The sequence below is a fragment of the Corvus kubaryi genome, unplaced genomic scaffold (assembly GCF_017639235.1).
Source record: "Corvus kubaryi isolate FWS band 111438036 unplaced genomic scaffold, C.kubaryi_AGA036_p1.0 37354, whole genome shotgun sequence".
NCBI lineage: Eukaryota > Metazoa > Chordata > Aves > Passeriformes > Corvidae > Corvus > Corvus kubaryi.
In genome coordinates, this window is record NW_024581116.1 from 3184325 (window position 1) to 3208577 (window position 24253).

A 24253-nucleotide genomic window follows, 5' to 3' on the forward strand; every position below is an offset into this window, starting at 1 on the left:
TTATACACATAGCTTTATAAGCTATTTTAGAAGGTAATTTAGAATATGAAGTATATAACCTTTTTCAGCTCAGCTCTGAAATTACAATTGCATTCTCACTCTAGCTACATAAATAACACCTTTCTCTGTCAATTTTGGGATGCACAAATCCTTCCTCTCCATAAAATTTACCAACCTAACAAATACTGACCTAGAATCAGCAATTTTGGTATTTACTAGGGACTCTAACCAAATTCATAAATCAACATAATACCTAAGTGGGCAGTACTACAATCATTTTATATATTCTATATAACTATTTCACATAATATATTTAATGGTCAGAAACATTACATATTTAGCTGGCAAGTCTCTCCTTTAGCATTCAATAAATGCCACACTTTTACATAAGAAAATGTATTTCAATCTAATGTTTATATTTTGACTGCACCTAAAATGTGCTTATTGTAGCATACTGCATCAATAAATGAACAATTATTTCTCAGTGGCATGTAAAATACATAGTGATGTCAGCAGCATTAAATTCTAGTGCCAAGTAGGGAAACAGTTAAATGTACTTTAACTATAAAATTAATATTATACTAATTTTAATAAAAGGAAAAGATTTACCTTATTATTTTTAGTTCAGACATGCAGTCATGTGCAAGGTAATTCAATACCCACTGTATAAAATCTGAACTATGGAAATGTTTTACAGATGTTTCTAATCAGCTTCCTTTGTTTAACATTAGAGCTAACCTCCAGAAGATACATACAAGCTGCACATCCTACAGGTAATGCTATCCAGATGGGATGTTTTCCCTGAACATCGTGCTCACTAACGCAAGGAATAAGGAATAACATAAGGGATATGCTGTGAAGAAAAAGCACCTTGGCAAAGCATTTCTAATGTAATTTCGGATTCAGTGCCACGACACATCTTTTCCAGCTTGCCTGCAGTACTTCTTGTGGAAAACTCCCAAAACATACAGCATAAAAACGTCTTGGGTTCGGACAGCTTTATGTTGACTGCTGGGCTCTAGCAAATACTAAATACAGTAGTGATAGCATCTTAATTCTTAACTTCTTCTTTTGGTTAAATCATACAACTTCCCAGCTGTTGGGTCTCTAGAATATTCCTGCAGTCCTATCCTATACTGAATTTTCTCTGGATATACCAATTTCACCAGGAAGACACTCTTGCAATGAATGAAGCATGTACTTCCTTCTTGGCAACAAGGAATGAGCTTCCCTTGCCTGGATGCTGGTTAGCAGGGAGCAGTAAAACATCCCAGCTCCTTAAATTCATTCTTCTCTCATGAGTAAACAGCAGCAGTGACTCAGAGAGGAGGTCTCCAGCTGAGGCATCACAGTAAAGTGGTAATTTTTGTGTGTTACAGCACTTGATCCATCTGCTGAACATCATCACCTCAATGCCTTGTCCAGGTACTACTGATTTAGAAAAGGAAAAGCCCTGAAATTCCCCGAGAACTCCAGAGATGCTTGCAGGAGTGCATGCTGTAGTCTTCTGCTCTGTTGACCTGAGCAAAGGAAGGAAACAAAATCTTCCTTTGGCCCTCCAGAGAGACAACTCAGGCAAGGACCAGGTCCAGTGTAAGGACTTACCCCACATCCATAAACATCTCAGGGGCTCTCAAATGGAACATGGAGGGAACTGAGGCATCTATATGCAGACCCTCTGTTGTCAACCAGGACATAAAGTATCTAATTCCAAATATTTTTCCAACTGCCCATCCACCAAACACAAGTTGTAACAATCAGTCTAGGCCTGCACAGCAAAAAAAAAAAAAAAAAAAAAACAAACCAAAAAACAACTAAAAAGGAACATGGCAGCACAGGAAAATCCTCTGACATAAATATATTTTCAAAGAATAGCCAAGGACAGAAAAAACGACATTTTCCACCAGGCAATTAAGATCTTCCCAGCAATGATCCTGGCATCACCATAAGAGCAGCTGTGTTCAGGGTGGCTGCAAAAAGACATGGATATCTACAACAAATATGCTATAGATGCTTTCCTTGAATGCATGAAATTCCTGGTCTACAGTCAGCAAAACCAACACAAGATCCACAATCCAGTTCTCCTAATCTGCTTCCTGCCTACCTTACAGGGATCGCTTGCCTTGGCAGAGCCTGGCTGGGAGTTCCAGCACATCTAACTACTAAGCACTAATAAACACTAATTAAAGTGTTTCCTGCCTCTGAGAAGGGCAGCAAGTCTTGCGTATGAACGCAGCCCTGTTTCCCATACTTGTATTACTGAAGCATTTGGAAGTTTAATAAAAATTTGGATTTTAAATGGCTTGTGACAGGTTAAGATTAACATCCTCCTACTGCAATTGCTTAGAAGCAGGGAACTGGCAAGACACAGGCTATATTTCAACCAGACGGGCATGTTTCTACTGACAGTGACAGAAACATTTCCACAAAATAGCCTCCTGCTGTCTCCAGCGCTAATGAAATGCACGGCATACGGCGGCAGAACGGCACTACATTTCCCTCAGAATATGAAATGTAAACTCTGCCTTAACCATCCTCCAGAAATCCACCAGAGCTATAACTTCTGTATAACATTAAGTCTTTGTTAGATTAACTGCTGGAGGGCCTAACGGCTCATAAAAAACCCCACCACCTCCAAAAAACACCCCCAAAATTATGTGATGAAGAACGATTTGAGACGGAAATCCAACTAGGCATAACTCTTACCCATCTCTTATGTGTATGGGATAAAAAGGGCTGCAGGAGCTCTAGTTGCAGGTAAGAGCAAAATAACTAATTAAATCTATGGACAAAGAATATCCCAATCCTGCTCCCCAAAACAGGTGTTTATACATTTTCATTTTTGCAAGAACACATTATACACAAAAAATGGATAATGGTGAGGTGTAAACTTTTCACTTCCATGACCCTGAGCTGCTGATTCAAACACACATAGACCTGCAAGACAGAGTCTGAAGTAGCTTTGACAGCTTAGTTATATTGGATCATAGTTACACCAAAACATCCCACCAAGGGCCTAGAGTCATTTGAGGTCCTTAACTTGAAATTTTATTATCCTCAGAGACATTAAATTATACAGTCAGTCCCCTTTTCACTAAATTATTCATTTTTGCTGTATAATTATTCAGTTTTTTGTTATTTCTAGCATACAGCAATATGCTACTGACACAGGTGAGTCATGGAATTGCAGTGTTTGCCACCATACAGTCACAAAAAAAAGGGCATTGTCACACCAGGCTGAGAGACAGCAAATAACAAACACACAAAACAAGCAAAGTGGACAGGAATAGTCTCAAAAACTCAACTGGTATGGGCATTTTTGCAGACATAAAAATAGATGGAAGTTTAGCAACTGCAGTTGGAGTTTGGAAGAAGACAGTATTTGTTTTTGAAATTAAACAAAATGTCTTCTCTTCATAAGAATGCATAGGAGAGAATAAACTTTACAATACTGACTTTATTCTAACAGGGAAGATTGACATAATTTTTTAAATGGATGTCAACAACCCACCAGCAGTTGGACCTTCACAACCCTCGTGGGCCCCTTCCAACTCAGGATGTTCTATGACTCTATGAAACAATATAGCAGAGAATTGTGACAAAAGATGCAAATGTGTAGCATTAATGCAACAAGTCCAATGACTTTGAAGTTTGGGGTTTTTTTTAAAAAAAAAAGAACATTTGCTGTTCCTTTCAGAATTAAATTCACATAATCACAGAATGGTTTGGGTTGGAAGGGATCTCTGGAAAAAGAATTCCCTCACTAGATCAGATATATCTAATGCTGGATTTGTTCATTTGGCTACGTTTGGTGTTGTACTATAATAATGTAACAGAGCTAAACCTGAAAAACATTTAAAATCACTTTTTGTAAATAATGAAGTTCACCACTAATATGAATTCACTACCATTAAAAATGAATAAACACAAAGCAGTCAAGCTTTTATGAGACCCTGCAGCTATAGCTGAAGCAACAGATTTATAAAAATTAAGCTGAAATTTTTAACTACAAATAATCACTATTAAGGATTATTTTAAATGCACGTGTGAAATATATTAATACTTTAATCATGAGTGCTGGATAGAACCTCGAAATTAGGTATTTTCTTTCTATTGAGAAAATCATATCCCTTGAAACAAACAATTTTGCATGTAAGTACTGAGCAATATTTCAGTGATCATATAGAAAAATAATAGCATCAAAAAATGTATTCAACAGTCTTATTTTATGGCACTCACTCAGCATATGGGACTCTCGGGTTCAACTTTATATTCCTCCAGCAAGTAGAAACTTGAATATTGGTCTCTCCTCTCCAAGGCTGTTGTCCTATACACAGGACTATGAGCTAGACAAGATTCCTCTTCATCTCAGTAGATTTTACAATTTTAAAAAATTAGCTTTTAGTTGGGTTCTGATGAAAAAATAAAGCAAATGTCGAAATCTCTAAATTTTGCAGGAAATGGAATTCTTGTTTTCCAGCCAGACACAGTAATTACAGAGACTTCTGAGCTGGACATGAACCCTGTAATGCTTGAGCAAGAGCCTGAATTTTAGGCTTGCAGCACTTGAGTTGAAAATCAGGCAGGATTTGAATCAAGTCTAACAGGAATATAACAGAAATGCCACCACCTTCTATTGTAACTGCTCCCATACTCACAGATTTGAAGGAGTTTCAAATGTATGGATAAATACTGGAAAAGGCCCAAAATGAACACAAAGGAAATTCAAGTCCTAAAAGCTATACTGGAGCAATCTGAAAGGCTTGCTTTAAACCTGTTAAAGGAAGAAAATTCATATTTAAGACTGAAAATCCTGGCTGGAGCTCCAGCCTTCAAATACATACACTGCCTTGCAGAAACAAAAAGGGGTAGGCAAACCATACAAATCAAGACCACAGTGTCAGACTGGATTTCCAGTTTTAACTATGATTTGTGACATATTAGAGAACACTTTATTTCATTCTGTTTCCATAAAGTTGTAGCTCTCAGATGGACAGGCCAAGAATAGTCAAACTAGCTGAGGGTTTATTATAGCAGCAAAATCACCACCTTACTTGGGGTAGTGAATGGATTTCTTGCTACAGGTCCATAAAAACCAGGAAAAAACAGTTAGAAGAAAGGAAAAAAGGAAAATAAAAATAAAGGAAGCAATACTTCCCGAAGGCACAACACTAGATTTAACAATAATGGCCCTTCCCAGTATAAATTTCTTTGTTTTACCTCCTACAGCAATATCAGTCATGATATTCTGTGCATGTATTTTAAAGCAATTGCTGTTAGTTTACATCAAACTTTGATTAGGCAGTTATCTATAATTCTTCCAGAAATAGGGCTTAATTCAATAAATAATTGTATATACACACATACATACCCACCCATTTATATGTATATATTTAAGAGCTTTCCTGAACAAAGGCCAAAATTAGTTTGAGATCAGAGATATGGCTCAGATGACCTCTTGAGGCTCCTTCCAGCATAGTTCTTCCACAAAGTTCAGGATGGAAATTCCAGAGCAATCAGGGTAAAAAATGTGTCATTAACCAAAAGGAAATGCTCAATTTATAACCGGCATGCCACAAACTCAGTATGTGGAGAGGCCAAGGATCAGCCTGGTTAGTGGGGACATGGAATAGGCCAAGTCCTAATACAGGTGTCAGAGCCATTACACAATTTTAGGGACGTCATCGAGCTCACTTTTCACCTGTGAACAGGAATGACAGTGAAATTCAGAACCAGTGTGAGGATTAACCAGTTATTATTGCAAAGGGCTTTGAAGAAAACAGGTGCTGAGTAAAATACTGTGTATTAGTGGGATGACTAATAAAAATGGTTAGTTACAAGGAGCAAGAATCTAAAGCAAGGGGGCTACCACAGAAATCCAAGACATGTGGGGAGGAGAATCGGTGTAATAAAATGAAAACAAACCAAACCCGTGTTATTTGGCAATCCCACATGCAAACCACTTGAACTTTACACTTCTGGAGCTTATGTCATCATTAAGCCTCCACCTTCTACTCTGAGAAAGCTGCAGTTTGGAGAACTAGCATTTCAAAGCATATGTAAGGTGGCAACGGAGCGGCTATTCAAGAAAAAGCTACTCTAGTCAAGTCACTAATTGGGACACTGTTAAAGTCATTTTACACCAGAAATGAATACACCTCCTCCAGCATTTATAAGAGGGGATGTAGAAAATCACAAATACTCCTGAAGAGTTCAAGGACTTCTGGTATAGTTAGAGACTGCAAGCATATTGTGTATTAAACAAAGAAACGATCCATTCTTTTAAAACATCATCTACAGCCTTCCATAAATCCCCAAACCCCTCCCATTAATGGTTACTGTGTGATTAATGTTTGTACTGGGCCGTTTTAATTAGTGAAACAATTCAGAGTTCTACCTTAAAAAGCAGCTTTGTGAAACTGCAGTAGTTGCAGAATATTTCACTCCTGGGCTTGATAAAACACTAAACCAGAAACTGCTTTAAAATAACTGCCTGCCACAGCACTTTTAGCCAACTTTTGCACCTGGTGCTGAGAGAAAAAGCCAAGTGAACTTTCACTCACTTGTTACACGTCAGCTTCAATGCAATGTCTCTTCTGTTGTGTTTGGGTTTCTAACTGGAAGAGACAAGTAAGCTAAACTAGCAGCCAATCAATCCCTAAATTTTAAGAATGCAATAAAATTTGATACCAATAAATCTTTTCTTTTAACAGCCAAAGGAGATTAACAAAGGTATTTGAAATTTTAATCCTCCTCTGTACTTTCAATAGGACGATTACCTGACAATCCTGTTGAATCAAACAGCAAAATTAAAAGAGACACAATTAAGCTTGTATACACAAGGAACAGGATATGCATTTATGCATATCCCTAGTAGGTCCTCCATTATATATTAGCCTTGATGTATTTTTCTTCCTCTTACACTAAAAGTTATTACACCTTTGGACTGACGAATAAAAATCCAATTGGCTGAGACACAGACCGTCAATATAAAATAGCTTTGCACAGCTTCCCTCTCACTACAACCAGCTGACATTTTCAGCTCTGTCAATAATTTGTTTCATGACTTGGGGAAAACCCACTTAGTCTTCTTTGTACTTTTATTTCTCATCAGTAAAGTGATCCAGCTCTTTCCCAAATTTGGAATGAAGATGATGATAGCACAACATAAGACAAAAAATGGAAAACAATGTAAAAACACACTCAAGAATTAGAGATGATAAAAAATGCAGCTGTTGAGTATTGTGAGAATGGTTGTTAGTAACAACATCTGCTGAATATATTGAAGATGATATACTGGCATCAGGCTGTGCATCACTATACAAGTGCTCATTATTTATCTATATTTAAGATACATGCTTGCTTGTATGTGATGGAGCAGGGATGCCAGCATTCACAGCTCCACGTGTATGATACTGCACAGAAGAAGCATTTGTCACAGGACTTTCCATGTTACCATGAATTCTTCTCTAAAAGGTAGAATCTGTCTCTCCCTTCCTTCCTCATCTTGTGCTCTCCTTCACGGAGACACCAACAGCCACGTTCCACCTGTTCCATCATTATCCACTTCGTTTCTCTGGCCTCATCAGAGATTCAATTTGGAAGTAACACATCTGCTGACTCTCACTCCATTTACTACTTCTTGATGACTTCTCTGTCATCAGCACTTAATGTCCTGTAAAGCTACTTCCCAAACTCATTCTCCAGACCAGATCTTCTGCAGGCTCCAATGAACCAGCCACAGTTTCTCTTTCAAACCCCTCTGCCTCTAATTTCAATTATTCCCATTCTCTTGCTACTGAACATTTTGAGAAACTGTCATGGGAAACTCTTCCAAACTCTTTCCACTACAAGGTTATTTTCATCTTCCTTTATCCCACTTCTTTAAACAACTCCTTGCTGAACCTCAGGCTTTCTGTTCCTTATTCACAACTTGGGTTCCACTTCAAGCTCCATAAGTCTTCTGCTACAAGAGAGAAAATAAGCATTCCCACAAAGCAGCTCTTAGTTTTTTTCTTGAACACCTTCCCTTGCCATAAATCTCTGGCCTTTTTCCCAACTCTGACCCACCTCAGTAGCTGCATCATATCCTGCCTACTTAGTCTTCAATTTTTCTTTACTCTCTGGTACTTTCCTTCACTGTACAGATGTCCTCAGTCTATTCTCTCTTTTAAAGAAACTGTATCTCAATCCAGCCCCTCTCTCCAAATCTTTTCCCATTTGTTTCTTTCCCTTCATCTATTAAAAAACATAGACCATGCAGTTTTCAGCTAATGCACAGACTTCCCCTCTTCTAACTCTGTCTTGGATCAGCTCCAAGCTGACTTTTCATAAATCCCATCCCTTAAAACTGTTCATTTTTGGGACACTATGTGCCTCTTCTTAGCCAGAAACCTGGGCCTACAGTATGTCTTTATTTTCTCTGACTTTTCTTCTGCTTTTAACACTGTTAACATCTCCTTTTGCCATCAGAGAAATTCCTGTTTTCTTCCTTTCTTTCCTGCATTGCTTCAACACTTCTGCCTTGGGGGAGTTCTCTCTCAGGTGGGAGCTCTGACTAAACATAGACATCTACATCTGAGCTGGTCACCCAAGGCATCATCTATAGCCACTAGACAAAAATCCCCCTTCTGGGTCCAAATTCACCACACCCTGAAAATAAATCACAGAAACAATAAATGGTTTGGGTTGGATGGGACCTTAAAGATCACACAGTTCTAACCCCCTGTCATGAGCAGAGACACCTTCCACTATCTCAGGCTGCTCCAAGCCCCATCCAATCTGGCCTTGGACAATTCCAGGGATGGGGCAGCCACAGCTTCTCTGGGAAACCTCACCACCCTCACATTTCAATGCCTGAAAGAAGCCAAATAAATAGTATCCTACAAGTAACATTTCTCTCTATTGTCACTGATTATTTCTCCAATAAGCAGACTCTGGTTCACAGGAATATCAACTACTGATAATCAAGAATGTAGTGAAGTACCTCATATGCCATGTGCACACACAGAGGTACAATGCCTTTACTCAAGATACAACAAAATGGACAGTCTGAGCATGTAGTGATAGGACATGAGGGAATGGCTTTAAATGGACAGAAGATGGGTTTAGATTAGGAAATAAATTCTTTACTGTGAGACTGGTAAGGCACTGTAAAGGTGGCTTTTTGGTGCATTTTCCAGAAAAGTCATAAAAACAAAAAAGGGAAGAATGCTCAAATCAAGGTGAAGTTTAATATGGGTTTTCTGTGCCTGAATAGCTTTCATTTTTCTATGGAAGCCATCAGTAAAAGAAATCGTTGATACTTTTTGATTCAGTCATGCAAAATTCTTATTATAGTATCTTAAACAATGAAGTTCTTCTGCTAACATACAGCAAAATCACAGGTAAAGAAGAGAGTTAATTTTACTCTCAGTTGTCGTCTTTGTCAGGAATGGGTTACAGCCCATACTTGCTTTGCTTCGTTTATTTGAAAGTCTGAGATAAAAGACTGTGTGCAAGTTTTTGTGTGTAAGTTGTTTTCTGTCTACTCAAGGACTATGCAGCCATCAACACTCCTATCAGGTAGAACTCGTGGCTTGAAGATAAAAGAACACAGAAATAAAAAGCATTGACATCTCCCACAATTAAATAAATACTGATCTAAGGGTTTCTACTTTTATTACTGTTTTTCTTGGCCAGTGACACTTACAGACACAAAAGGGTTGCATTTGCCAAAACTAAAGCACTTAAATTTTAGGAAAACAGATTTTGCAGTGCTTCAAGAAGTAAAATAGCTTCTGCCAAGTTTTGCAGTAGTTGTTCACTATTTGTATTTCCAAAATAAAAATGTTTTGAATGATGGTAACACCTTTGCCTTCAGCTACTGTTTTCTTTTGCAGAAGAACAGAACTGGAAGATGTTGACAAAGGTGGAGAACTTCAGTATCAACAGCTGTCTATTAATAACCAAGCGCAGTATTAGAAACTCAGGACCTCTGAACACTAGGTGTCAGTGTAAGAAATGGAAAAATATCAAAAACCTGTTGTTTCCAATCAGGTGGATTAGCTAAGAAACCAGAAGCAGCTGTGACCACATTTCCTTGTAACTGCGTAACACTGTTAACAAGCCAATCTTCCTAAAAAAAGTCATCCTGAAACTATCAGGTTTGCTTGAAATCAGATAAGGTGATTTAAAAACTACAATGAATTTGCTCTGTTAACCACTCTGAGATGACCTTTAAGGTTTATGAGTTACACTTAAAGATCATGCAGAATTTTACACTACCCTTTTTCTGACACAGATAACCATAAATCAGTTTGTGTCTTTTGCAACTTAAAGTTTACAGGTTGCTTTTTTTTTTTCAGAATCAATGAAAAACAAAGTATCTATAACAAAAATACAGCTAGTGCCTGAAGCCTCAGAGGTGAGATGTCTCTCACTCTCAGTTCACTTAAGAAGTCCAGATTTTAAATGCATGGCCAGAATTCTAAATAACTACTTTAGGACATCAAGAATCACATCCTTGAAGTGCCCATTTATCTCTTCTGACACAAAAGATGATCTGGCGTCATTAGCTCAGCTTTAGAAAAACGTGTTTGTCATATTTGTTTGCTTTTATGTTTTACCACTTATAAGTTTTTGATTCTTTCAATTTAATTTATTAATTTCTGCCATAATAAGAATACTAGGGAAGATGGGACTTGGTGTGCAGTTATGGACTTTACACACATTTTCATATACTTAAAATAGTCTATTTACACCAAACAAACAAGTTAAAGAAAGAATGAACTGAGTATCAGTTTTCCGTTTGACTTCTGGAGCTTTGAATGTAATTATGATTTTCAAAATTATAATCAAAATATTGATTAACCAGAGTGCATCATATTGAGCAATAAAAATCTAATGATTACTCTTAAATTTCTTAACTTCATGATCTGTTAATAAGTGACATCAATAGAAGAAGCCAAACACCCTGGACACTGCATCCGTACACCGACTGTCCCTACTCATCTCAGCTCATCCAAGGCCTCAACAGCTGTTAATCTCTACTATTTTCCTAAAATGTTACATAAAAATTAAATAAAGGATATATCTGTGCTTTAGAAACACGGGCTGGGATCACCTTATCAATTGTTTTATAAGAGCCCCACAAGCCAAGGGAATTGAGTACAGATCTGTTTAAGAATGCCACAGATTCCAAAGCTCCCACGAGTGAAATTTCATACCTATTTCATTCCTCTTGCCCAACAGCCTAAACAGGAATCTGATGTGAAGGGTGGAAAAAGCAACCCTGTACATATAGAGACATATATTCTTATACATGTCCAGTACATATAAATCCACTACATTGCTTTTAAAGGCCCTGACTGACAACAGAAAATGAGGAAATACTGGGATTATTGCTGCCTGCACTACCTTCAGTCTTTATATATTATATGTATTACAAGCCAACCACATTGATGACTTTTTGTTTTCCATTCATTCTAGTCAATGCTTGGATCTTTTTCTTCACTATTGGTACAATTTTGTAGGTAAATATTATTCATTTCCTTCTATTTGATAACTTAGGTTTTTAATAACAGTATTTTAGTGTCTTTCCACTTGTAAGGTCAGTGAAATTCATCACCACTGGATGCTGAGCAGCATCTCTGCATGACCAGACAAAAAGCAGCAGCTCTGTCTTATAGCATATGCTGACCCTGCACAGAGATCCATGGCAAAAAAAAAACCAAAAAACCTGACTAAGTAAGTCATCAAATCCTCAATCTTAAGAGAAAACATGGAGAACACCCAGAATCCCTACCTGGGATTCCTGAATCATCTCCTGAAGTAGATTCTGTGCTTGAGAGTCTATAGGTCTGAATATGGTGAAAAAGGGGGAGGTAATGTTAAAAGTAGAAAACTTAGGACATGGCTTTTCATATGAATTACCATATAAATCTATCATATAAAGCTAAATATTGACCACATTCAAATGCTGCAAATACACAGATAACAATTAAGAACCACTTGCTAGAGATAAAGCCCCATCTCTTCTTTTCTATCCCACATGGGAAATGCAGACAAACACACAGTGCTGGTACCCAGGGAAATTTTTATTCTACAGACTTATTTTCCAGTTTGATTTCTTCCAGGGCAGGTGTGCCATGTGTTTGCTGCAAATGTATGCATGTTGTTTATTTGACTCTACAGCAGAACAGATGAATAGGGGAAGGATTTCTCCCAGATGGTTTTTGTGAAGTCCCTTTATCCCATCCATGTAAACACACAGCGTGTTCCGGTTTGCCGGGCTGTACATCCACCCTGTGACTTAGTACAAAGTCTGAATGTTTAGTTAGCCAGAAGATTGTTTCCATCCTGTGATTCATTAGGTCCCTATGGTACCCTCGACTTCCTTTATTTTGTACAATCACAAATTATATTAGTTTGTCTTATTTTGATAACCCCTATAATTAATGTCCTGCACAGGAAACTTTATTACTGTTTTAAAACAGACTCATAAAACAAGGACTTTTCCCGTTGCTGGGGTGGCATAAGTGACAGTTGCATGTAACTTTGGGATCAAGAGGGAACAGTGCTTCACACTGTTGGTTTTTATCAGTGGGCAATTCCTGCTCATGAAGGAGCTGCTTTCAATTCTTTCCTTTTTAAAAGGAATGTCAGAAATGCTACAATTATGTATATAAAGGTTATAAGTCTAACAGTTCAAAAACGTCGTAAACAAACCTGGAGCTGTGTGAGGTTATACATTAAAGTGACTAATCTGGTTTGTGAATGAATAACAACTGTGATTTGATTTTTAAAAATCAAAAACCTGTACAAGCAAAAACCTGTAAAGGACCAAGAAAGCTTTATCTTTGCTTCTGTTTAAATCCCCATTTTTCCTACTCGCCTCTCCCACTGTCATAGTCTTTTTCTCTCAAAGAGCAAGTGAAGGTGAGTTTTCCCTTCTCTTTTTGTTTTAAACAGCAATAAAAAGAATAACAGCTGCAGGAATAGGGCTGGAAAGAGAAGAAAGTACAACATGTTGATCCAGAAAATATACAGCCCTTTGAAAACATAAAATTCATGCTGCTCATGATAAATAACTTTGCATTTTCTATCAGTAAACTTATCCTTATGCTTGTCTCTGTATTTTCACCATTGCTTTTCATAGGAAAAAAGTGGCAAATGACCACCCAGTCTTTACTAAACTTCTTACTACAAAAAGGAATATATTCCACCGGACGGGTTTACCACAGACTTACTCAGGACTTGGCACACTGCTGAATCTCTGCATCTCACTGTAAGTTTTCTACCTATGAATTACTGCTGCAATTTAATACAATCTACATATTCCAGTATAGACTATTCACCTGCTGACCTGTGCTTTGTGTTTTGGTTGAGACCAAAGGACTGATTCTGAATTAAATATGTTATGTGTGTAAGACATAATTTATTTCAAATAGTAAAAACAAGAAAAAAAAATCCATTTGTATACTCAAAATTTTTGTTTATGCATATATGTAACTCAGGACCCAAATCATGCTCCTACAAAGGAAGCAAGAATGGAATATTAATAGCATTAGGTAGCAGCACAAGTTGTATGAAATTAAATACCATAGGAAGATAAAAGTAAATGATGAAAGAAATCCCAACAGATATCATGTACAACATGATTTTGGGCAACTGAGGTTCCTTTAAGTTGACACTACCGAATTCTAAAAAAAAAGGCAACCAACTGGGTCTGACTTCAATCATTTGACATCAGTTGGAGAGATCAGAGTCCATCTTCTAGCAGACACACACTGGCTGACAGGGAGCAAACCACAATTCTATTAACATGAATTGTACCATTCATGACAGTCTCCATAAGGACTTATCACACATTACAAAGAATTACAGGAGATAAAACATTTAAAGCATGCAGTCTAAGGCTGTTGTGATGTGCTGTGGCCCTCCCTCTCAGCAGCCACTCTTTCATGGACAGACAAAGTTACTTACCTGGATTTTTTGGTGTGCATATGTGTAATTTACTTATTCCCTTGCTGAACTCTGCCCTTTTGCTAAAATATCTTCCATTTTGTAAAAATAAATCTAGTCTCTTCCCAGAAGCCATCTGATATCTCTGAAACAAAATGTAAAGGACTGAACTTCAAATCTAGTGCTACACTGAATAACCAAATTCTGTGAAAACAGGTGCCTGCACTACTCCTGCCATACCCAGCGTGCCTAAACTGCTGCTATTTCATTCTGGTAACAAACACCCAGCTGCTACATTGTCAGAGCACAAGGAATGTAATTCCTTAACAGGGTTTCTGATTTAATTAGTGCATACTGATTTTATTGTATATTTGCCTTTGAAGTATCAACAAGGATCTATGGCCCAATCAAGAGAAGATACTAATAATATTTAGCTTGCATTTTCTTATGAACCAGCCCAGCATGATAAAAATTCTGGAGAGAGCTGGTGAAGAGGGACATTTCCTCCTGACAGCAAACTTCTCAATGGTAGTTTAATGATGAGCAAAATTCCTATTCCATTCCTCTTACTTACAGGCTCTTTTTTTGTTTGTTTTGGGAGCTTTTTTGGTGGGGTGGGGGTGTTTTGTTTTGGTGTTTGTTTTGTTTTGTTTTCACGAAGTGCTGAATAATCTACATTTGTCCTAAAAGAGGATCTTTGAGTTCCCCTTCTAAGGGTCTGAATAGATATGAATAGATTATTATAGAAGATGCTGTTTCAAAACCTTCTCACTGCACACGGACAGTGTATCGAATATGATGGAAGAATGAAATAAGAGAGGCCTCATTCCACTTCAAATGGTCGGTAATTTAAAGGCTTGTCCCCTTCTGATTAACACCTTTTTGCACTCCCTGTTGAACTGTTTTTGCAGGCACAACTTTCCTTGTACTGCTTGTGCTTAACCATAAAGAAAATACAGCTTTGATTGGAACCTCTAGTCTTAGCACATATAAAGAAGTACAGTTTTAGGGTAACATGAAGGCATTTATAAATTCCTTAAACATTTACCTATAAATGAACATTTAGATCTGTTACCAGAAACTATCAGCCAACAATGAACTTGATTTCAAATTAAAACTTAAATTCATTGTGCTCATCAAATACATAATGCTTGACCAAAAAATTTACAGAACTTTCTAGTGTAGGAGTTTTAAGATTTTCTGTTGCTTGATATACAAAAACCAAAAGTTATAATAATTACAATATAAGCATAAAAAAATTCAAACTCATGACACAAATATGATGGAATTTATCTCTCACCTTTCATGCCTATCTCCTAGATATTCAAACCCAAGCCACCTGTCAAGGGATTCTTTTGTTAGTCAGCTGAGAAAATAAATTCCTTGAGAGATACAAGCCCATTCAACTCCAAAAGTAATTTTAGGATGACATGAATCTTCCTCTGGAGATGCTCATTTCCTCTACTTCTAGTAGAATTTCCCTTAATGTAAAGCAGTATGCATATTGTTCAAAATACATCCAAAAATTGATCATAAAATGTGATGAAGACTCTTAAAAGTCTGCTTTCCAGGATTTTGCCTTGTTAGTGCACTCATCTGCTACAGCAGCCGGACTTCATGAAGTGTATAGTGGTTTGAAGCAGTGACTGTTTAAATCTGTCCAAACCAGACTGTGATTTAATAGAGTTCAGATCAACTCTGAAAATAGGAAGTTGGAACTATAAACCTGCGAGATATCAAAAGTCAACCAATCAAAGGTAATCATGCTGGCAACTTATTTTTTAATGCAGAGGCTCAAACCTGGACTTAATCAACAAGAACAAGCTCTTCTTACAAATGCTTATTATGAAAGATGTGTGCAACATGCCAGCTTTATTGCAGGCATAGAAGTAATTTCTACAGTTTAGCCTTCTACCTGTATTATGGATGGAAAAATGGACATGAACTAAACAAGAAATCATTAAATTACATAGTGAGAACTGCATAGTCCATTAACATGAGTAATATGACAAAATCCAGGTGGTAAGCAATAAATTCACTTCTGCAGTCAGCTTCAATTATAAATCCAATTATAAATTCAATTATAAAAACAGCATTTTTCTAGTACTGGGTAAATACCAGCAAAGACACCTATATGTAAAGAGAAAATTCCATGTAACTGCACAGAACAGCTCAACAAGGATGTGCAGTTGAGGATGACAAATGTGCAAAATTCCCTATCAGAAGCCCGCGGCACGTAAAACACTACTGATTTAAGAGTTCCGGCATGTGCATGTCAGAGGTCAAAGCAATGAGCTATTAAAGATACTTTCACTTCCTCAGAAATAAAGTGCTGTCTTGGGCTGGGAGGGGAAAGGTTAGAAAAGCTGTTTATCTGCCGCTCTGTTCCCATTCTTCCTTCTGTCAGGAAATCCTACAAGCTGCTGCACCCCACGCAGGGTTAACCCCGGGTCACGTCCAGCCCCCGAGTAAGTTCCCGGCTTTGATTAAAGTGCAAAGACCACACGACCACAGGTTGCACTTTCTCAGCTGCAGGGCTTGGTAATGCTCAGCTCAGCGAAGCCTCGGCGGGACAGAACAGCCCAGACTCCACCACGTTACTGCTGAGGGAAGAGCGAAGCTGCAGCCATCGGTTTGCATAAATTACAGGGGTCATTAGCAAAGAGAAAATGTTACTTTATCAGAACTAAAGCGAGAATAAGGACTACAAATATATGCCCAGGGCAGCATGTTTAACCAGTGGGAAACCTGCGGAGAGGGGAGAGACGTTGTCCCCTCCAAGGAGCCACAGGGCACGTTCACAACAGCCCAAGAGGAGTGTAATAAGGAAAGAATCCACAAAGATGCCAGGAGACTGTGGAGACAGGGATACACTGTTGGGCTGCAGAGGTATGAGCAGAAACTGCCTGGAGCTGGAAGGGATGCCAAGGCATTTGCTGAGGTGCAGGAAACTACCGAATGGCTGCTGGATTAGGTGCAAAGCTGAAGGAAAACACCTGTTGCAGGCAAACCGTGGGCAAGGGGCAGTCTAATTTTAGTAAATTTCTATTTAAAAATCAAATGTATTATGTGCATGAATATGTAGAAATATATATAAAATATATATTTTATACACACGTACATATTTATAATGTGTGCTGGATCCCATTCTGAATGTCATCATTTTACAGAAGTTTTTAGTTCTAGTTAACGTAGTACCAGAACCTACCTTGAAACTTTAAAAGCTTTGTCATTGCTAAAAGGGCTCATTACAAAGAAGAGGTGTAGGAACTTGCAGCTCAAAGCTCTAGCTGATCCAAGCACTCATCAGATGTAAATATTAGTTATAATATATATTAGTAAAATCTATATATGTTAGTTCCATATAATATCCATTCCCACACATGCTGGAAATTTCATTCAAATCACAGAATCATTAAGGTTGGAAAAGACCTCTGAGATCATCAAGTCCAACCATTAACCCAGCACTGCCAAGGCCACCAATAAACCACGTCCCTCAGAGCCAAATCTACATGTCTTTTAAAGACTATAATAGGAAAAACACACTTGTCATGATTCCCAACCTACAGGTGCCGTGTCAGATTATACCTTTCTGTACAAAGGTACAGTCATTTGTCAGATGGCAAATTCATGCCATGGTGTAAAATACCATGATTGATTTCTTAAGAGGAATTGTTGAACTTTAATAAAATACAGAGAGGTTCAAATTTAGAATTGTTTCTGACAGATGTGATTCAAAACAACCTCATTTATGTAACACTTTCATTGGCTTTCAGTCTAATAAAATATTCCATATTTCTGCATTATTTTTTGACAGAAATCAAAACATCACATAGAAGGAATATTAAGACATAAATCCTAAGCAAATAATGCATTAACGCAAATAATAGAACATTAAAAAAAAAAAAAAGATAGCAAGGCAGTCTTTAGAAGAATAGCCAGTTCTTTTCTTTTTAACAACTTGAAGTTCTTAACAAAAAAACCCACCAGCTTTCTTCCCAGGCTTAGGTGGAGTTGCACATCTGGTTCTACAGATCACTGAGACCAGAGCATCACCCTCAGTTTCTGTGTTTTATTTGTTTCTAAACCCTGGACAATCTGTTTGTCATTTGTTCACGAAAATATCATGTGGATTGAAGAAGTTTTAGAGTGCAGATTATTCAGCCAGTTATGTTCTTACCAAATTTATCAACTGAGTGTGGACAATATCTTCCACCAGAATAGCAGTTTCATGGAGTGGCCTCCGAGCATCTCCCAGGGAAAACCTGAAAGACAGAGTTTTATTGCAAGGTTATGGAAATGAGTTAAAAAGAAATAAAGTTTGGTCTCCCGAAAGATAAAAAGAAGAAAATAGGAATAATAACAACAAGCTTAATACAGCTGTATGTACAGAAATGCTGGATCACTCAGCATGGTGCAAGGATTATAAACCAAAGTCATATGACTAGTGGAACAAAAGAGCTGCAAGAACGTACACTAAAGCATGGGCAGGGAAAAACTGAAAGATTGAGGAAACAGACAAAAATCCAGTCTGTAGGAACATTTTTGTACACGCTCCATCCCCTCAATAAACAACGCTGGTAAAATGCTAACAGCAGATGAGGAGAAGACTGAGATACTCAACATCTTTTTTGCCTCAGTCTTCAGTGGCAACTTCTCTTACCACACCTCTCTAGATGATCTTTAATGTCCCTTTCAACCCAACCCATTTTATGATTCCATGAGAAAAAGACCAGGTAAAGCCTGAGCGTTTCCCATAAAATTCCCCAATGGTGGCTCACTGAAAAGATCATTACATGCATAGCAAAATAAAAAACTGCTACTCCAGTCTTACTTCATTCTAGTGAAAGACAACTTCTGGGCTTTCTAGTATTTCCTCAACATTTTTGAAAATAAAATGTATTCTCTCCTCCTAAGTTGAGTTTTTAAAATACAAAAAACTTGTACAGTAAAATATATTAATTGTAAATTAAGTAGCACAGGCCAACAATGACACTACAGATTCTTACAAAAATAGTGAAAATTTATTTACAAGAAAGACTCAGATCTTTATAGGTGGCGGAATATATCAATTATTTACTTACAAAAGAATTAGTCTACCTTGAAATAAGCAAAACAATATTTTATCTATAAACAACTAAAGAGATTTATAGTAGGCTTCTTTTTATCTAATAATGAAATTATGTCCAGTGTTCTGCAAACAGCATTTGAAATTCTAATAATAAATAAATAATAAATAATTTTTTAAAAAATAAATATCAGCCTAATACGTGTAAGAGAACAACAAGAACTACTCAGGTAAAATGTGAGCATAATCCACTGTACTATACTGGTCATAGCATGAGGAAATTACACTCTGTATTTGTCCCCTATCATTTGTCTCTCTTGTTGGGACTATCAGCATCTTAAAGAGAAAGTTATGTTTTGTAACATGTTGTACATCTCTCAAACGAACACAACTCAGATAATTTTTTGTCTATTATGCAGGGCTGCACATGTACATGGATTAGAATGTCAGGCACTTCCTAGGAGTATAAGCACAGCACAACAATCCATCCAGAGACTATCAAATATCTTATTAACTGCAAATACATGGACATGCTATAAGAAATACATATAAAAATAAAAATATTTAGTACCATAGTACATCGGAATATTAAACAATATTTAAACCATCACAGATTCAAAAAAAGTGCTCGTACAGGATAAAGCTCCAGTATTTTTTTTTTAACAGTAGGGTTTGTAAATAAATGAAAATGACAATTGATAGCTGTTTTTAAATACACAGGGTATATAAAACCAAAGAGAAGAGTTATCACAAACATAATATACTGTTCATTCGTAACTGCTGGTATTTTAATTTTTAAAAGTAATTATTCTTTCTTTTTAAGGCTTTAAGTACAAAATAAAACAACTATTCAAGACAGTAGTAAACACCTGGTTTCCAGCCTCATCATCTTAGACATACGTTTATCATGCTCACAGTTTTACTCAGCACCCCAAATGTACAAATTAAAGGATTTGGGGTTTCTTTTTCAAAGACAAAAAAGTGCAAGAATGAAAACCTGTTTTTGAGGCAGGATGCTGCCTCCACACTGAGCTGCCCACCCTGTCTGTGTTCAGAAATCTCTCTCACAAGTAATTAACAGTTCCCCAAATGGCAGGAGGGGCAGAGGAGTTGCATTCATGATGCAGCACATTGACCCAAGAGGAGACAAATATCAAATCTTTTTGGTCCACTCTGATGCAAAAGAATACCACTCAGGATAAGGGGCAGTGGTTTCAAACTGAAAGAAGATAGATTTAGAACAGGTACTAGGAGGAAATTCTTCCCTGTGAGGGTGGTGAGGCCCTGGTACAGGTTGGCCAGAGAAGCTGTGACTGTCCCATCCCTGGAAGTGTCCAAGGCCAGACTGGACAGGGCTTTGAACAACCTGGGATAGAGGAAGGTGTCCCTGCCCATGGCAGAGGGTGGAACAAGATGATCTTTAAGGTCCCTTCTAACCCGAACCATCCTGTGATTCTGTGATAGACCAGAGTTGATGCTGAGACATGAAGAAGAGTTAAAGTCAAAGGCACTACTTGATTTCATAGAAAATCGAGTTCCAGATGCACCTACTTTCTTCCTACCTCACTTCCATGCTTTCTACCTTCCAAAGCTATTTCTACCTCAGTTTGCCTTCACTGTTTTCCCATGTAACTTCTGCCAGCTTCTTGCCCACACACAGAAAACTAGATACTGGCATGGTGGTTTCAGAAAAAAAGTAAAAACCACCACACCCACCCACAGACGTTTCCTTTTTCTTTGCAATGGATCTGGGATTTTCAGACACTAAAATAAAAGTAAAGCTTCTATATTCATTAATTGTATTTATATAGCATTTGATATGTTTCTTGATTCTAACATGCTGCTAGGATAACATTATTTAAGATACCAAACACAGCCTTTTTTTACATCTTTCTGCTACCAGAGGTAATAATTAGAAATGCACAAGCAGCTTATTACTTTAACTCTTTCATTTTTTCCCTCACTTTTGCATTGTACCTCTCCACAAAAGAATAAACACTAAACTAAGAGTCAGATGGCTCAGATTTTCCCAACTTGCAGAATACAGAGTAGTTTAAGAACTAAAAGAAAACACTTTAAAAAAAAGACCCCCAAATTTGATGCCCTTGCTTCTGGGAAGTGAAGCTGAACCTGACGCTTTAATATAAGTTATGAATTTTAGTTCACATGTGCTTTGCTTTTATGGTTCATGAGAGTCTTTTAAAGAACCTTCCATTCACTACACATATTAATAAGTCTTCCTATGAAATGCATAAAAATTCCATTGAAAATAAAAAAAGAGCTGTTTCTCTACAGGTAAATACTGAAGAGGAAGTATATCAAAATACTACGTTAGCAGGGCATCAAAGCAGTAAAGTATTATGGAAGACAGTCCTGGTAATAGAAGCATCAACCCATTAGACATGTCATACAATAACAAAGCCTTCTTAGAAGATCCTATTTCAAAGGTTTGTCTGTTTTAAGGAAACATTTTTACAAGACGGGGATCAACTTACCCAGATTTTCACAGGAGGATTAAAATAGTAGCATGGAGAAAGAAAAGACTGCAGCAGCGCTTTTATTGTTTACTTTTAGCTTCTATTTCTAATTTATTTAAGTTCCTGTAATGATGTTTCCAGGCTCTTCAAAAGGGTAAATGTCCAAGCCACTAAGTGCCTACATGAAGTATCATGGTACTATGGGTAAACACACGCTCATACTTGGCACATGCTAAGGTCTGACTGCTGCTCATGGTGCAGGGACTGACATTTGTAAGAACTTTAAAATGGGCAGCTACAGAAATAGATAAAGCACTTTTTGCTATATTTTTGGAGGTTTAAATGCCTGAGAAAGGTACTGGGGCAGGCACGGCACAGGCTTGGTTCAAACACCCCGATGCAGAGCTCTCCAGGTGGCCAGACCACCAGGAGAGCAGACTGTGGAGACAGAAAGCTGCTGCAACCTCCCGTCCTCCACAGCCTCAAAAAGCTGTCCTGGCCAGAAAGGAACTATAACCAGGGTGGCTGGGAGTGCACTGAGCTAGAATAAACAGTTTCCCTCACTGGGGCTTCTACTGAGTTCACACCATAACAAGGCTGCCCCAATGCATTCAGAATTAACCACCTCAAATAAACGTGATGAATCCAGCCTAGGGAAAGTATAAAAGCAGCCGGGTAGTCTGGTGGGAAATGTTTGCTGCTTTTTTTTTTCTCTCTTCTAGAAATCCCTAACAATTCTCCTTTTCTCTTTCTACATAAAGGATGAGCGTGTGCCCAGGTTGGCAAGAAGGCCAATGGCACCTGGCTTGTGTCAGCAAGTGTGGCAGCAGGACCAGGCAGTGACCGTCCCTCTGCGCTGGGCACTGCTGAGGCCACACCTCGAATGCTGTGTCCAGCTCTGGGCCCCTCATGAGAAGAAAGACAATGAGGGGCTGGAGCATGTCCAGAGAAGGGAACGGAGCTGGGGAAGGGTCTGGAGCACAAGTCTGGTGAGGAGCAGCTGAGGAAGGTGGGGGTGCTCAGCCTGAAGAAAAGGAGGCTCAGGGGGGACCTTCTGGCTCTGCACAACTCCCTGACAGGAGGGTGCAGCCAGGTGGGGTCGGGCTCTGCTCCCAGGTAACAAGCGACAGGATGCAAGGAAATGGCCTCAACTTGTTTCAGGGGAGATTTAGACTGGGTGTTAGAAAAATTTTCTTCACAGAAGGGGCTGTCAAGCACTGGAACATGCTGCTCAGGGCAGTGGTGGAGTCACCAGTCCTGGAGAGATTTAAAAGACCTGTGGAAGTGGTTCTAAGTGACACGGTTTGGTGACTGACCTGGCAGTGCTGGGTTAGTGGTTGGACTAACCAACCAAAAGACCTCAATGCTGTTAGAGGTCTTTTCCAAGCTGAACAAATCTATGATTCCATGATCCAAACTACCATAGGGCAAGCAAATACTTCTGTCCACAACACAGAAGTATTTATTTGCTCCTGCCTACAACCAGACTGGGACTGTTGATCACAAGGATCCATGTGCCTGTGATGCCAGAGACACTGACTGGGTGCACACTGTGTATGTGGGAATGTAGCCCACGACCTGGATGGGAGGTTTGAGATCCACGCAACAATCTGGACATGCATCTGGGCTGCATATTAGAGACCAGAGGGTTTGTGAGTTGGCTACTGGAGGGACTAGGAGGTCCACACCAGCTGCTGGGGAGGCTGTGGGGCTTGTTTTTGAGACCCATTTGCTTTGTGTGTCTCTGCAGGTGAGGACTGAGCCCTCCAGCACAGTGACTGAGCTTGAGACTACTGGGTTTAGCAACGTCCAAAGTGTGGGGGCTCATCACATACAGAACCAGCTGATTCACTGTTACGAATCTAAAACCAGGCAAGGATCCCATAAAATCACAGAGGACAAATCAGCTACTAGATATATTTGGACTGAGCAATATCTGGGCTCACATCTCCTCAGTATTGTTAAGAGCACACAGTAAATTTCTCTTCTTTCAGCTGTTTGGCAGAATTGTACTTGGAATATGCAGCATATTAATTCTCAGAGATGTTAGCATATTATAAGCAAGTGATTTCTGAAATACATGAAATATTGGAAACCTGACGGCCAGGTGGTGACAAAAAAAAAAAAAAAAGTTTTACAGTACTGACCACAAAAATGTCCAGAAAACGTCCAGCAGGTTGAACACCTGAAGAATAAGCACTGCAAATGACTGAAAATCAGTAAAAAGAAGCTTTGGAAAATCAGTAATACAATATGTTGAAGTAATTCACTTTAGTACCAGAGGATGCTTACTCTGAGACAAAGATAAAAATATGGAGATCGGGTCCCTTAGATGACCAAAAATTAGGAGTCTCCTCTGATGAGCACGGGAACGAGCCTGTCATTGCAACAGATATCCCAGAGAAAATTGCATAAGGATAGTACCTTTTTCAAAGTCTCAAAAGCTAAAGATAACTCCTGTCTCTAGGTTTTTTTTGCCATGGCTGCTGCTGAACAAATTAGGCAGAAGTAGAGACTGAAAGGAAAGAGATGACTTGTGCCAAACCAGAAAATTGATCAGACACGCACAGGAGGACACATTGTACGGAGAGCAGAAGAGGAAAGAACAAAATCCAGGAGGAAGAAACTGTCCTGAGTAAAAGGATGATTTCAATAGGGGAAAGAGAGATAAATAACAAGGTCTCAAAAATCATTTCTATTTTATGTTAAGATACGTTGCATCAGAGAGAGGTGAAGTTGCTGTTTTGTAGACTTCACTTCTTCC

The 24253-nt window shown here is 38.3% G+C and overlaps 1 protein-coding gene across 4 annotated transcripts in view; it reads right to left on the reverse strand.

The window, feature by feature from the left end:
* The window catches only part of SUPT3H (SPT3 homolog, SAGA and STAGA complex component), a 255558-nt gene that overhangs the window by 110583 nt on the left and 120722 nt on the right, over window positions 1-24253 (reverse strand). For all 4 annotated transcript variants that reach the window (XM_042032809.1, XM_042032808.1, XM_042032807.1 and 1 more), the window contains exon 3: window positions 18125-18209. In XM_042032809.1, the coding sequence (XP_041888743.1) occupies window positions 18125-18209 (85 nt within the window). The remainder of the gene's footprint in view (window positions 1-18124; window positions 18210-24253) is intronic.